Genomic DNA, 14,603 nt, shown 5'->3' on the forward strand with positions numbered 1-14,603 from the left:
GTCTATGTTTTTGTTTCTATGTCTATGTCTATGTTTACCTTCATACTTATATTTTATACTTTCCGACCAAAAATCCCAGGTAGCCATCTATTTTCCTAGTGTAGTCTCCTTTACAGCAACTCATCTTTAACAATACAATTTTTAGCGGATGACAATTCAAACTCATTTCCTTAACGATTTTCAATTTCGCAATTATGTTTTTTGTATGAATTGCTATTCTACATATGTAGGTGTACGCGCAACATAACGAGAAAATTTAAGATTTTAATGGAATCAAAGGAATTAATAGAAGTCATCGTTTAATAATTTTTTTCTAATTCTATTCTTAACCCAAACATTGCGAAAAGGTTCGGTTGGTATCGCGCAATTTGAATTTGTCGACTATCCATCCATCTTTTCGACAGATGATTTAACTCTTCTTAGTTTTTCAGTCTTGTATTGAATATATTGATCGGAATAATAGAATTTTTAAGCTTAATAAACTTTACCATACATGATTACTTCTCGTTGCGCACGCGCGTACGTGGAAAATAATATTTTATAACGCGTGTAAGTTACGGGCGTGCTAGTCTCTATATTTAATATCATAATATCTGCGTGATACAACTTCATTAATTTTTATTTAATTGCTACCGTTTTTAAACTCGTTAAAAATCAATTTGATAATTCATTCCTTATTAAACAGTCGTGCTGTTTTTTATCCAAATTTGTATTGAACAAATTAAGTAAATGTGAAAAGTTATTTAAATCAAGTTTATTTGAATATGATAATAATCAAACATTTTTGGAAAAAAGGTCACTTTTAGGTCGTTAATGTAGGTATCCTTAGCCCAAGAACGCTACAAACTTTCAGTTAGAAAACAGGACAGATAGACAGATAGTTATTTTCCCATTTATAATATTATAGTAAGGATTGTGCAGATAAAACTGAACGTGTATAGCAATAAACCACTCAGTTACGTCATTGTTATGGTGAGTTTTCAATGTCATACAACTTGTTTAACAACAATATTGTAACTGAAATGAGACCCACTGGTTGAATTTGAGATAGTTAATGGTGAAGTGTTACGTTGACAGATTTTTATTCATTTTAAATCTAATGTGTCCGCCATTACAAAATGGCGGGAAACATTTTTTTGAACAATCACCCCAACATGGGTATCAAATGATAGGATGTGACAAACAGCACAAGGTGGTAAAATTCAATGGAATTAATATCTAAAATGTATTGTTAAAAATAACACTTGTTTAAACTTTAGACATTGGTTTTATTAAAGGAGTGTTTATACTATGATATGTTTTATTCTTTAACTTTTTACGTTTTTCATTTCGTATACATGCTACTTCAAGCGAAACAAGATTACAATTCACAATCTAAACGTGCGTACGCACAAGAGATTTGAGTTTTAACCGAACAGTTCGACTGGTCAGTTAACACTAACCGCCTTATTACAAAAAATCTCAACAACTCTGGTTTAAACCCGAACTACGTAGTCTAGCTTAATCTCTAAAACCATGGTCTAAATGAATCCGTATTACAAAACGTAGACCAAACCAGAACTTCATAAACTAAGAATTTGAACCACGGTCGATCGCTTATGACCTCACTTATGACAGATAATCATTCGCTCACTAAATGTCATTCGTTAATAAACGTTCCGTTTCTGCGAAAGTTGTAACATCTGGCTATCTTTTATCGGGTATGTATATAAAATGGAATAGAATAAAGCACGTCAAACGGAATTCTTTTGAAAGTGCCCGCCCCGCGCGATCTTTGTTTTTACGTGTGTAATTGTCAATAAACTAATTGAAAAATGGATCAACGATATGCAAAATGATCTGCAAATTGGACTTCTGAGAAGAAAGTAAATAATTAATTACCTACTACTTAATTTACTACTACGTTTAAAAACTTTCTTTGATCCGGAAGAATTATTTTATTTTTAATATTTTAGGAAATATTGCGTCAATTAGTCGCACAATCGTGCGTTCCTTTTTCCATCCACTATTTTTTCCGCAAAACGTTTGGTAAATCGGTACTTTTGTCTTAAATCTTCATTCGACAATTCGACAAAAGGATCCAAACGAACTCGACGTTTATTAGGTTGACGTGACATTTCTAATATCTCCATTGTTTCAATATCTTCAATGTCTTCCATGTCCATTAAATTAACCAAATCAGATTTTTAACAAAAACCCGATAAGGCACAAAACTCGTAACTCGACACTTCTGGCATAAGTCTAAATCTGTGGTCTAAATAGTTAAACCTGGGAACGCAATGGTTTAAAGTTGTTACCATAGATAGTCCAGGTTTAAGGTTAAACTACGTTTTGTAATATGAATTTTAAATAAACCACTTCGAATGTAGGTTTAAACCAGGTTTTATAGTTAGACCACGTTTTGTAATAAGGCGGTAAACGTCTGTAGCGGGTATTATACAAGACCTAAACTTCTACCACACAGTTATAGTCGAAAAAATCAATAGCTATGTATTTGAAAAAACTGCATTAAGTAAATGTTTTATTTATAATAGATTGCATTTTCATAGTTTTACTGTGGGAATTTTAAGTCTGTGTCGCGCAAATTCTCATCTATCCATTGTTCTGCTTGTTGTGTCATCTCCTCGTCGAAGTATTTCCTCCAGCCACCAACTTTGCCTGGAACAAAAAACAAAAATAAATTTACATTTAAACATTTTTTAAAGAGAATAAGACGAGACGGGATGACAATGTTATGCTCTTGTATAGCCTGACTAGGAGTGGGCGTGGCCGGGAGGTTTTTTATATTCTTGGTTAGATTATAAATGTATTTAAGCACTCGTGGTAATATTATCAATATTATCTCTATGTCCATCTCACTCTTATAAACTTTATATAAATTTGATGCAAGGATTCGTAAAGAATTTTATATTTTATAATTAAATTATACAAGCAAAAATATGTTGTGTAAGCATGATGTTGTAAATTTGCAGCTTATTATCAAAATATTGTATTAAATAAAATAAACAAAAAGCCGTATTGACGTTATCCATGTTTTATTTCTGTAAAGACTATAATCGAATGACGCCTCCCACTTTCAAAATAGGTACTTCTTACCTTCCCTTATGAAGCTTCCTTTTGTACTGAATACTCCTATTTGCTGCATTTCTTTTAAATTAACAGATTTGTTCTTCTTAAAGTTGTCGATCTTAAGATGATCACAGAGCTTTTCTATTTGCTCCTCCGTGACCTCTTTATCTAGAAACTTGGCGATACGACGCGCACACGCTGCTAGATCCTGTTAGTATATTGAAACTGTATAATTATAAACTTCTGGTTATCTAGTTCAATTTCTATATTACAAATCTATATATATAAAAGAAAGTCGTGTTAGTTACACTATTTATAACTCAAGAACGGCTGAATCGATTTGACTGAAAATTGGTGGGCAGGTAGCTTAGAACCAGGAAACAGACATAGGATAATTTTTACCCCGTTTTCTATTTTTTATTCCGCGCGGACGGAGTCGCGGGTAATAGCTAGTATATAATATATATGTATCGTTACGCTTTATACCTATAGTATATATATGTTAGATAAAATATTTAGTTTATAGAACCTTCTAATATATAGGTAGTATTTTGCAACAATAGTTTCAAATATTTCAAATTATTTTATTGATTTTGACTGTAACTTTATTTACCTTAGATAGTTCTTCATAAAATAAAAACAACATATTTGGGTGATTCCGTAATTCCCACGCCTCCTTAAGATGTTCGAAGAATGGTGTACAAGAAACTGAAAAAAAGATGTCTTGATCGTGTGAATTTTTCGAACTATTTGTACTTTGAAATTTAATTTTTCAACTGTGACTTGTTATTTATAATCGTTGCAAAAAAAGATAATTATAACTGGACAATTATTAAAGTTACACTCACTCAAATCCTTGATAAATAAATTCCAATAGGTCTTGAAATCGCTGCCTTCCTTCGACATTTTCATCAGTTCACTGTGGTGATAGAAGGAGACAGCGACATCTCTCGGGTCTCGCGCCACGTACACCACCTTGCAGGTGTCTATCAGACTGGCCGGCAACATTGACATCGGCAGGTGGGACTTGAGGAACCTCGGCGACGGCATGTTGTGAACTTTCTCTAATTTAAAAATATTTTTATCCATAGTTTCTTTTATCTTCTCGTCCATGAAAATAGGCGGCACCGCATCGTTCTTCATTAACAATGACGACCTGATCGTCAAATATTATTATTAACAATAGAAGCATTTGTTTACTTTCAGGTACCACGTTATTGCGATATGAAAGACTTACTCTATAAAGGGGAACCGAGTGTTCAAATTGGTTTCGGCGGCTGCTTCGTAATTAAAGTCGTTTGCTATTAGCCAAACCAATTCCTGAGTCCATGTTGTACCTTTAACAAATGTATTGATACTTAGCTTCTTACGTATACCCAGTTAAGTGTTCATTAACTAGTTTACAGTGAAGAATTACAGGAAAGGATTTTTTGTAATGGTGTCTTTTTCCCGCTTGTGGATCTTGACAGAAATTGTGTTTTTGGTATTTTGCATTACTCACCGCATTTAGGAAAAGTAACTACGAAAGTATCGGAAGGTCTTAACTCCATATTGTAAATTTCTGCGCCAAGGCTCTCGAAATTTTTAGTATACAGGTAGCCTTTTGGTCCATAGCGCGTTGTGTACAGACTCATGAATGTATCTGAGAACAAAAATCAATGAAGTGTACTTTAAACTATGATTATTTGGTACAATACATTACCAAAATTTTCATAATCTTTACGCCAGTTATAATTAACGAATTAAAAGTAAAAAGCTACGCCTAATTTAACACTGTCTCAAAATTTTGGAACTGTTCCCGGCAGTTTTCGAGCGACGGAATAAAAACGTTTTCTTATTTTTGTGAACTTTAAAAATAAATAATTTTTAAAATGCATAAGTTATGAACGAATTCCTTACCGTCATAGTAGTTATTTATTTGTTCAAATTGTTCGGGATCAACTTCGACAGCTTCAAAAGGAAAGGCCTTGTTTAATCCAGCCATTTTTTTTATCAAAAAAAAAATGATGATTGGAATGATTGTTGTGTTGCTAACAGTGTCACAAATAACTATATCTTAACGTACACGACTGTTTTATTGTGTCGTATTATGATAATTTTATTTTATCTTATGATAAAATGCTCTTGCCCATACACGGTTCAAATTAAGAATTGCCAGCGAATTTGAGATATCTGACTTAACTGATATCCAATTGTCACTTCAAATTGAAAAACGGAAAATTTTAATTTTGGCGATTCGATCTTTTAGTTGTAATTTGTAAATAATTAACCAATCGCAAACGTCTTAGCATAAATGTTAAGTTTCTGCGTTTTATTTCCCTAGCTATGTATATTTATTACAACAATATAAATATTTTCCATTTGGATTTATGTAGCCGTCAGTTATCTTCCAAAAGAGGTATAATAAATAGGAAGAAATAAAATGACTGATGGTCATGTTCTGTTTTTTTGAAAAAAAAAATCAGAACACTAAGCTGCTTTACCCAAAAAAATTACCACAAAACCCTTACTTACCTTACCCTTTACAAAAATTAAGTACGCGCATAACCAAATAAAGTACAATAATGCCAAATTTGTTCTCAATTCTCACAATCTTAAAGAATTCATTATTTTATTTTGATGCTCGCAAATTGGAATTAAAAAATGTTTAAATAACTCTCGCATACATCCAGTAAGATTCCCGTCCAAATCGATCTAACTGTTTCAGAGATTATCGGGAGTCGCGGACGTCAGTTGGCACAAAAATTTTAACTGTTTTTATCATGTGTACAAAATAATTAATGTTTTTCGATGTTACATACATAATTCCAATTTATTAATGTGTATAGATGTAGAACATAGCCTGGAAGAACACGTAGGCTATTAAGTTTTTTAATTCCGCCGGAAAGAGTCGCGGGCAACAACTAGTTTTCTCATAAATCTATAGTTATAGGTGCATTGACCAAACAACAACATTAATAAATCATGGAGCTATCATACTAATGTTATAAATACGAAATTTAAGATGTGAAGCTCGTTGTTACTACGTATTTCCAGAATAGCTTAACGGATCTTGGTGAAGTTTAGCATCGATGTAGACAGTGTTTCCCAAAGTGGGAGATAACGCCCCCTTGGAGGCGGTTGAAACCTAGGAGGGGGCGATAAGAGGCCCAAAAAATGGGGGGCATTGAAATTAATTAGAGTAATGAAATTGTGGTTTTTAAGTTTTAGGGCTGAATAAAAATTAGGGGCGCTCTGAAATATGATTGCTTTCAAAGGGGGCGGTGAAAGAAATAAGTTTGACAATCACTGATGTAGAACATAGAATAGGATAGTTAGTTTTTTTTTAACTTAAGGCTACTAGTTTATTTTTTAATTTCGCGCTATTTGATTTTAACCCACGTTAATCATTTAAATAATTATTATCATTTAAAAACTGAATATTATTTGCAAAATGCTTTATTAAATAGAATTCTTCAGTTATTACACAGTTGGAAATCTCAAGTCGGTGTGCTGCAAGTTCTTGGCAATCCAGTCCTCTGCCTCTCGGCTCATGTCTGCATCGAAGTAGTCACGCCAGCCTCCGGACTTGCCTATAAAATGTTAAGGAAAAAACATGAATCCAGATTGTTTGTTGTGTGTAAATAAACATGTTAAAAAAAGAAATCGTTGAATAAAAACTTCTTAGGCTTTATAACAGTAGGCTGGATAAATCATTTTGATAATCGTCAAATTTTCTTACCTTTTCTAATAAAATCTCCTTTTGGTGCTATAATTCCTAACTCTTTCATGTTAACGACGTTAACAGATGGATTCTTCTTGAAGTTGTCAAATTTTATACCAGTACAAAGGTCATCTAATTGTTCAGCCGTGTACTCTTTGCCCAAGAAATCGGCGATACGTTTTACGGTCGCAGAGAGATTCTGAAATGAAATAAATACAACCCAGTCATCATTGTCCTGGCCTAATCCCACTCGTGTGAAGTCGGTGCACAAGGTTTTATTAACTGTAATGTTTGGCTTATTTTTTACGGCCGGTCGTCTGCCTTTCGCTAGTTCTAATAATGGCATAAAAAAATTAAAAAGTAAATATGTATTTAATTTAAAACCCAATATTCATAGCTAAATACATAAAAGACTTCTAAAAATACACCAATAATAAATATCAATAAACATTATTATTACTTAATAGTAATTTATAATTAACAGAGCGTCGGTGGTTCTGGGGTTAAGTACTAGACTTTAAATCTGCAGGTCTTGGGTTCGAATCCCGCCGTGTACCAATGTTTTTTACGATTTTCGATTTACATATTTACATTTATCCTACGTTCTTACGTTGAAGGAAAACATCGTGATGCACATATCTGAGAAGAAATTCAAATTTATATGGGTGAAATCAACCAAACCACACTGTGCCAGCGTGGTTGATTATGGCCTAAAGGTGACTTTAACTTGGGGAGCCTCCGAGCCCCTCGGTGGGGACGTACTGTGAGCTGATGATGATGAATAAACATTATTGATGAATTATGTTAAATAGAATAAAACTTTAAGCTATTGTCGCTTGATCAACACTCTTTATCACCTCTTTATCCTTGATGGTTGTTGCTGGTTTCAATATTGACATAGTAGTCAGTATTTTTGGTCCACAAACACAATTAAGTAAAACTTTTTTTATGTCCTTGTCCTTACCTGTGATAGTTCTTCATAAAACAAAAACATCATATTGGGATGATGACGCATCTCCCAGGCCTCTTTTAAGTGATCGAAGAAAGGTGACCAGTATACTGAAATAACAACACAATTTTATATATTTCCATCTTCGTTTTGGACGAAAACTACCCTTCTAGTGTTTATTTTTAGTTTATTTTCACAAATACATAAGATTACGTTTACTTAGGATCGTTGTTATTTTACATTAAGCAAATCTATTTCTGTTTTCTTAGGTAATGCTGTTGAAAAACTCACCCAAATCCTTGACAAATAAACTCCAAAAAGTTTTAAAGTCGCCGTTAAATTTGAGCGACTCAGTTTCGCTGGTGAGATGATAGAAAGAAACGGCAACGTCCCGAGGGTCCCGTGCCACGTACACCACCTTACAGCTGTCAGGCAAACTCGGGGGCAGGAGTGACATCGGCAAGTGGGTCTTAATGATCCTCGGCGAAGGCATTGCCGCTACTTGTACCGTTCCAGGAACGCTTAGAAGATCTAGAGCCTTCAATTTCTCTTCTTTACCGGCGTGTACTTTTTTCAACTTATCTAAAAGGCCCTTGTGCATGAGCATTGGAAATCTGTAAAATGATTTTTTTAATCTTGAAACATCAATTATTTCAGTAGGTAAGGACATCAATTATTTTAATTTTTTCGATAACAACTTGCGGGTGATCTAAAAAGATAAGATTAAAATGTTATATAAAATAGATAACCCAAAAGCAAAAGTAATAGGAATAATATAGTTGTGTTACTAGTTATTTAAAAAAAAAAACAAAAAATGGGACTCATCTGCAAGCACTTCGTTTAGATTAAGATATTTTTTATCAAAATCGGACCACCAGGGGCGGAGTTTCGCGGTAACACACATAAAAAAAATACAGTCGAATTGATAACCTCCTTCTTTTTGAAGTCGGCTAACAAATTGAAAATCAAAGAAGTGAATAAGTCGAACTGAAGTGGTTATTAATTTGTATATAGGAGAAAAATACTAATCAATTTTTTTTTAGTTGTGTCAGCTGTATGTTGACAACAAACATTGCCAAAATATTCAGCATCACATTTTCTAATCAATTCCCAACAAAGTGTAAATTAACTTACAAGATGGAACATATTTTATAGTACATTTTCATCCCTGTCAGTCCTAAAAGAGCACATGACTAACATTTTTTGGCATTACAGACATATTCTTATGATTAGTATTACTTTTAAAACCAAATGAAATAATTACCAAAGACTGGAAAAGAATTATAAAGAATGTACTTACTCTAAGAACACAGATCTCTCTTCGAGCGGAATCTGATTTGCGGTGGAGAAGTCTAAATCATACGCCAACAGCCACACTATTGCTTGTGTCCATGTTGTTCCTGATAATTAGAAACAAATCTTGCAAATATAAAACGTTGACTTATTATACATATTGACGTGTCTTAATGCTGCAGGTCATATTAAGCATAGAACAGATAAATAACCATTTAAGAATAATCGACTGGCGAGATTTAAACTCTCGACCACATAATTGTATGTCCGTACATTTTATCATTAGGCTATTGGTGCTTCAAATTGACTTCACTCAACTTCCCAGCCTTATCCCACTTGCGTGGGGTTGTTAAATTCTAATATTTTCACTTAAATTTTACGGCCGGCCGCTTGCCTGTCGCCAATCCTACTTGGGAAAAATAAATTAAAATTAAATATGCAATTAGAAACTAAATAATTATAGCTAAATATCAAAGTTACTTCTAAAAATACACCATCAATAAATAGCAATATGATAATGAGTAAAAAAACACTAATTGTAAGAGCTCGATTTCCGTAACTCCACGACTGGCGCGTATTTAGCGTGTGAGCAGAATCTCGATTCACTCCAGCCAACTCAACTACCCAAAACATTATAAATAGGCTAACTAGGACTGCAGCAGTTAACCAATTGTGCCAAATTGGTTCTCTTCATTCTTTGTATTACCTGATCGTGGATAGGTGATGATAAAGACATCATCAGGTCTGAGCGGCATGTTATAAATACTTTCAGCTTCATTCTTATAATCACTTAAGAGCAAGTATTTCTTGGGTCCTACTTGAATATTACATTTTCCATTTACACCTGTAATATGAACAATGTGCACATTAACAGTTAATTTGAAACACTAAATCCTCGATAAGTGTGTTATCATAAATTACCACACCATGTTGTTATTTATGACACTCCGGGGACAATGACACTTCAATGTTGGCTAAGTTGTTTAATATTCAGGATCATGACGGAACGGTCACATGTACTAATATTTATACCATCGTTCTCCGTTGGATTAGTTATCACAGAGTTGCTCTCGGATCTAGAATCTAGAGGTACGTTAAAGAAACTCACCTGAGAAATATTTACACAATTCCTCATTCTGTTGTTCTTCGACATCTCGGATGTCAAAGGGAAAACTTTTAGGTTGCTGCATTGCGAGAAACAGAATAGCAAATATACATAAAGTGACCTCGCACTGTTATGTATACCTACGTTTTATAATGTCATTTTATTTATAATAATAATAATAATCTTTATTTCAAGCCACAGATACAAGCTCATTAATTAGTTAGTAGGATACTTACGAACTATGTTAGTAACAATACAATAAGCTAACTATACACCAAGCGCCACATGCAGCTTTAGGCTGTGATTAATATATTTACAATCTAGCCTACTTGCTATTAAGCTAAGTATGCTGTTGGGACTGGCTCGCACCCTGCGCACCAGGGATGCGCATCTTTTGCGCATTGTGGCATAAAAGCAGTCGACGCGGGCTTCTGCAAACATCGCTGATGCGCTACAGAAGCGAGGCAGTCCCATCAGCACCCTGAAGGCATTATTATACTGAACGCGAAGGTCGTTGTAAGACTTTTGCTTGTATGTCGCCCACAGGCTGCTCGCATAGAAGCTCGTGCAGTAAGCTCTAAACAAAGTGATTTTCACTTCTTTGGAGCATCGGGCAAACCTGCGAGCGATCATATTGGCCCTCACAGACAACGCCCTTCGCTCCCTCTCTATGTCACAATCGTCTTTGAGATCAGTGGTAATGATTTGCCCTAAGTATTTAAACAGGTAAACTCTATTCAAGGTCAAACCACAGAGTTTAACGTCAGGCACATTATTATCATTGTTTTTACCACCTTTCTCAAATATCATAAAATAACTTTTGTTTACATTATAAATTAATCCGTGACTATTTGCATAGTTTTCACAAATTGCGAGTAATTTCCTCAGACCACAGACCGATGCGCTCAACAGTACCATGTCATCTGCGTAACTGATGTTGTTTACACAGACGTGATCAACATGGCAGCCGACATGCTGACTGCTCAGCGCAACGATCAGGCCATTGATGTACAAGTTGAACAAGACAGGGGAGGTAAGACCCCCCTGTCTTACGCCACACTTCAACTTATACGAATCAGAGTACGTGTCTGACCATTTGACAACATTGACCTGATTTCCATACCAAACTTGCAGAATTCTAACAATATCGCTTGGTACTTTTAATTCATCCAATTTTTTCCAGAGTATGTCATAGGAAACCAAGTCAAATGCTTTGGACAAATCGAGGAAGGCAGCATAGACTTTAGTTTTTCGAGATGTATAATAGTTAATTGTGTGTTTAAGACATATGGTCGCACTTTCTGTGGAAAGTCCTGGTCGAAAACCAAATTGGTTATCATGAATTTTCACATATTTATTCAGCTTCGAGTTCAGTATTCCGTCCAGGACCTTCGCCATAATTGTCGCGAGTGATATAGGCCTGTAATTATTTTTATCAGTAAGATTTCCCGTTTTGTTTTTTACGACAGGAACAACAACAGTTTTCATAAGTTGTGATGGCAGATAAGAATAGTTTAGACACAGAGAATAAAACATAGCTAGGACTCTAGGGGCATGAGGCCCTGCATACAAAAGATGCTCGATGCTGAGCCCGTCGTGACCGGGAGATTTCCCTTTGGATATTGACTTTATTGTTCGTACCACGTCCTCCTCCGTTATACATGTTGACACCTTGGCACTGTAGGTCTCAGCATCGTGCATCTCAAATGCTTCTTTTACAGGGTTGACTAAGAAATTGTCTTTAAACATATTAGCAATATCTTTATTTAGATTAGATAATACAGTTATCAGTTATTTTCGTTTTTATAACAATACGTAACAAATATACTGACACATATCTAGATAGATAAATGTATATGTTAACGGAGATGTGCGTAATCTGTCACTGTATCCAATTTCTAGGAAATATGTAGAATACCTAAAATCGGATCAATCGGAAATGTAATACTTTCAAGATATTCATGTTTATGGTGCTCTTGCAATTTTCCACTCTGATAACGGCAGAGAATTTTCCAACAGAATTATTGAGAATCTAAAACATATTAATCTACATTAAAAAATAAGTATGTATAGGTAGAACAACGTATTTCATTTATTTCATTCAGAAAACTATGGTTTCTGTAATGTTTAGGTATTAGTTATTTTCATCAAGGAAAATATAGGTTTCGCACATTTCATAGTATCATCAGAATTTCATACAATTGCTATGAAATGTATAGATTAATTCATATTTACCAGGATATATGTGACTTAAATATTCTTTCATACAATGTTTTATACTTTTTGTGTATAGAATTCTAGGAAGTGTAATAGGAAATTTACCTAGGAATTCAATTTTGGAGGCGAAGTACTGAAGTAAATTCACAACACTCGAGATTTAATGGCGCCTCCCGAAGACTTCAGTTAACATTTTACGATAGTATGAGGCAAACTCAAAGAATTCATTATTTGATGCTCGCAAATTCAATAGCGTGGAATAAAAAAAATGTTTAAATAACTCCCGTTAATAAAATATAGTGAAATACGTTAGTGATGCAACGGACCTCTGTTTCTGTTTCCGCAAGTGCGGAAGTTCCGCGCGCTTTTCAACACCCATTTCTGCTTCTGTTTCCGATACTTTTATAACGGAGATACAAACGGAACTATACGACGGCTGAGAGTTACACATGCGCGGCGCGAGACGCGCAGTCTCTGCGCAGCTTTTCGACAATTGTCGCATTTGTTTGTTTACGTACTTTTTCGTGTAATAATTTCTGTTGCTGTTTGAAACAATCAGTTTCTTTTGCTGGAGTAAACTGTCTAGTTGTTGTCCGTATAAAATTTTACAACTGGCAAAAAGGGACTATTTCATACTTACGAGTTATTAAATGTACTTTTGTATAACTGATAACATCATCATTATTATCATCAGCTCACTATACGTCCCCACTGAGGTGCTCGGAGCCTACCCTAAGTTAGGGGTAACTAGGCCATAGTCAACCACGCTGACACAGTGCGGGTGGACTTCACAAATGTCATTGAATTTCTTCTCAGATATGTGCAGGCAGCATCACGATGTTTTCCTCCACCGTAAGAACGTCGGATAAATTTACATATGTAAATCGAAAAACACATTGGTACATGGCGTGATTCTTACTCGGGACCTGCAGATTGCCACCAACGCCTAATCTAGATTTGGTGTATATGATACTTAATAAAGAAATATATTTGTAAATTTGTTTTTCTTCATATTATTTACACTTCTGTTTCTGCATCCGTTTCCGTTTCTAATAAAATTTACTTTTTACATCTGTTTCCGTTTCTCGTTCCTCTAAGGCACTTCCGTAGAACATAGCCTGGGAGAACACATAGGCTATTAAGTTTTTTAATTCCGCCCGGAAAGAGTCAGAAGCAACACCTAGTTTTCTCATAAATCTAGGAAGTGCATTGACCAAACAGGACAGAAAACGGGACAGACGGACAGATAGTTATTTTCGCATTTATAATAGTAGTGAGGATTGTGCAGATAAAACTGAACGTGTATAGCAATAAACCACTCAGTTACGTCATTGTTATGGTAAGTTTTTAATGTCATACAACTTGTTTAACAACAATATTGTAACTCAAATTAGACTCACTGGTTGAATTTGTGATAGTTAATGGTGAAGTGTCACGTTGACAGATTTTTATTCATTTTAAATCTAATTTGGCCGCCATTAAAAAATGACGGGAAACATTTTTTTTACCAATCACCCCAACAAATGATAGTATGTGACAAACAGAACAACGTGATAAAATTCAATAGAATTAACACCTAAGATGTATTGTTAAAAACAGGGATTGACTTACAAAATATTTTTGATAACACTTGTACAAACTTTAGACATTGGTTTAAATAATATATTGTTAGGACTGTTGAGGGTAGTCACACAAAAGGTTGTTTTATAAGGAAGTATGCGCTGCTGCTCGAGGCAGTCTCTTTCCATCCGTCATTGCGGAACGTCTGACATTTTTGTTTATTTACGTTCGTTTTGAGTTTATACTACAGCGAGGGTTATTATGAAGTAGAGTTAAATTCATTATTTCGCTGTTAGTTTAATTCTTTTAAAATACTTTTGCATCAAATATCTTACATCAGAAGTGGGATAGGATCCACGTATGTATTCTGCTTTATTTATGTATTGCTGGTTGTTATGCGTTACGTATTTCCAGAATAGCTTAACGGAACTTGGTGAAATTTAGCATCGATGTAGAACATAGAATAGGGTAACTAGTTTTTTAGACCTTACGCTACTAGTTTATTTTTTAATTTCGCGCGATTAGATTTTAACCGACGATATTTATATAAATATTATTTATATTTATATAATTAATATATAAATATAAATATAATATATAAATATAAATATAATATATAAATATAAATAATATTTATATAAATATAATTTATATAAATATAAATAATTATTTAAAAAAAAACTGAATATTATTTGAATTTTCTTTAT

The 14,603-nt window shown here is 34.1% G+C and overlaps 1 protein-coding gene across 1 annotated transcript; it reads right to left on the reverse strand.

The window, feature by feature from the left end:
- Positions 1-2,540: 2,540 nt before the first annotated feature.
- On the reverse strand, positions 2,541-10,216 carry LOC106707393. The gene is made up of 14 exons (XM_045686847.1): positions 10,123-10,216; positions 9,721-9,858; positions 9,022-9,121; positions 8,013-8,335; positions 7,737-7,831; positions 6,791-6,971; positions 6,536-6,641; positions 4,969-5,099; positions 4,571-4,711; positions 4,307-4,406; positions 3,918-4,225; positions 3,683-3,777; positions 3,097-3,277; positions 2,541-2,658 (listed from the first exon to the last, which is right to left on the reverse strand). Exons 1-14 carry the CDS (start codon positions 10,202-10,204, stop codon positions 2,552-2,554), a joined length of 2,088 nt encoding a protein of 695 aa, XP_045542803.1. The 5' UTR covers positions 10,205-10,216; the 3' UTR covers positions 2,541-2,551.
- Positions 10,217-14,603: the final 4,387 nt, after the last annotated feature.

Source organism: Papilio machaon, chromosome 4 (assembly GCF_912999745.1).
Source record: "Papilio machaon chromosome 4, ilPapMach1.1, whole genome shotgun sequence".
Classification (NCBI taxonomy): Eukaryota; Metazoa; Arthropoda; class Insecta; order Lepidoptera; family Papilionidae; genus Papilio; species Papilio machaon.

What these genes read in the sequence shown, in the direction of transcription:
- LOC106707393 (XM_045686847.1), bottom strand. Translation starts at nt 10,204, where the DNA reads ATGCAGCAACCTAAAAGTTTTCCCTTTGACATCCGAGATGTCGAAGAA. An exon ending in TTTATGAAGAACTATCACAG is followed by an intron (nt 6,972 to 7,736) that starts GTAAGGACAAGG and finishes ATTTCATTTCAG; the next exon opens with AATCTCTCTGCGACCGTAAA. An exon ending in GACTTGAGATTTCCAACTGT is followed by an intron (nt 5,100 to 6,535) that starts GTAATAACTGAA and finishes TGACACTGTTAG; the next exon opens with CAACACAACAATCATTCCAA.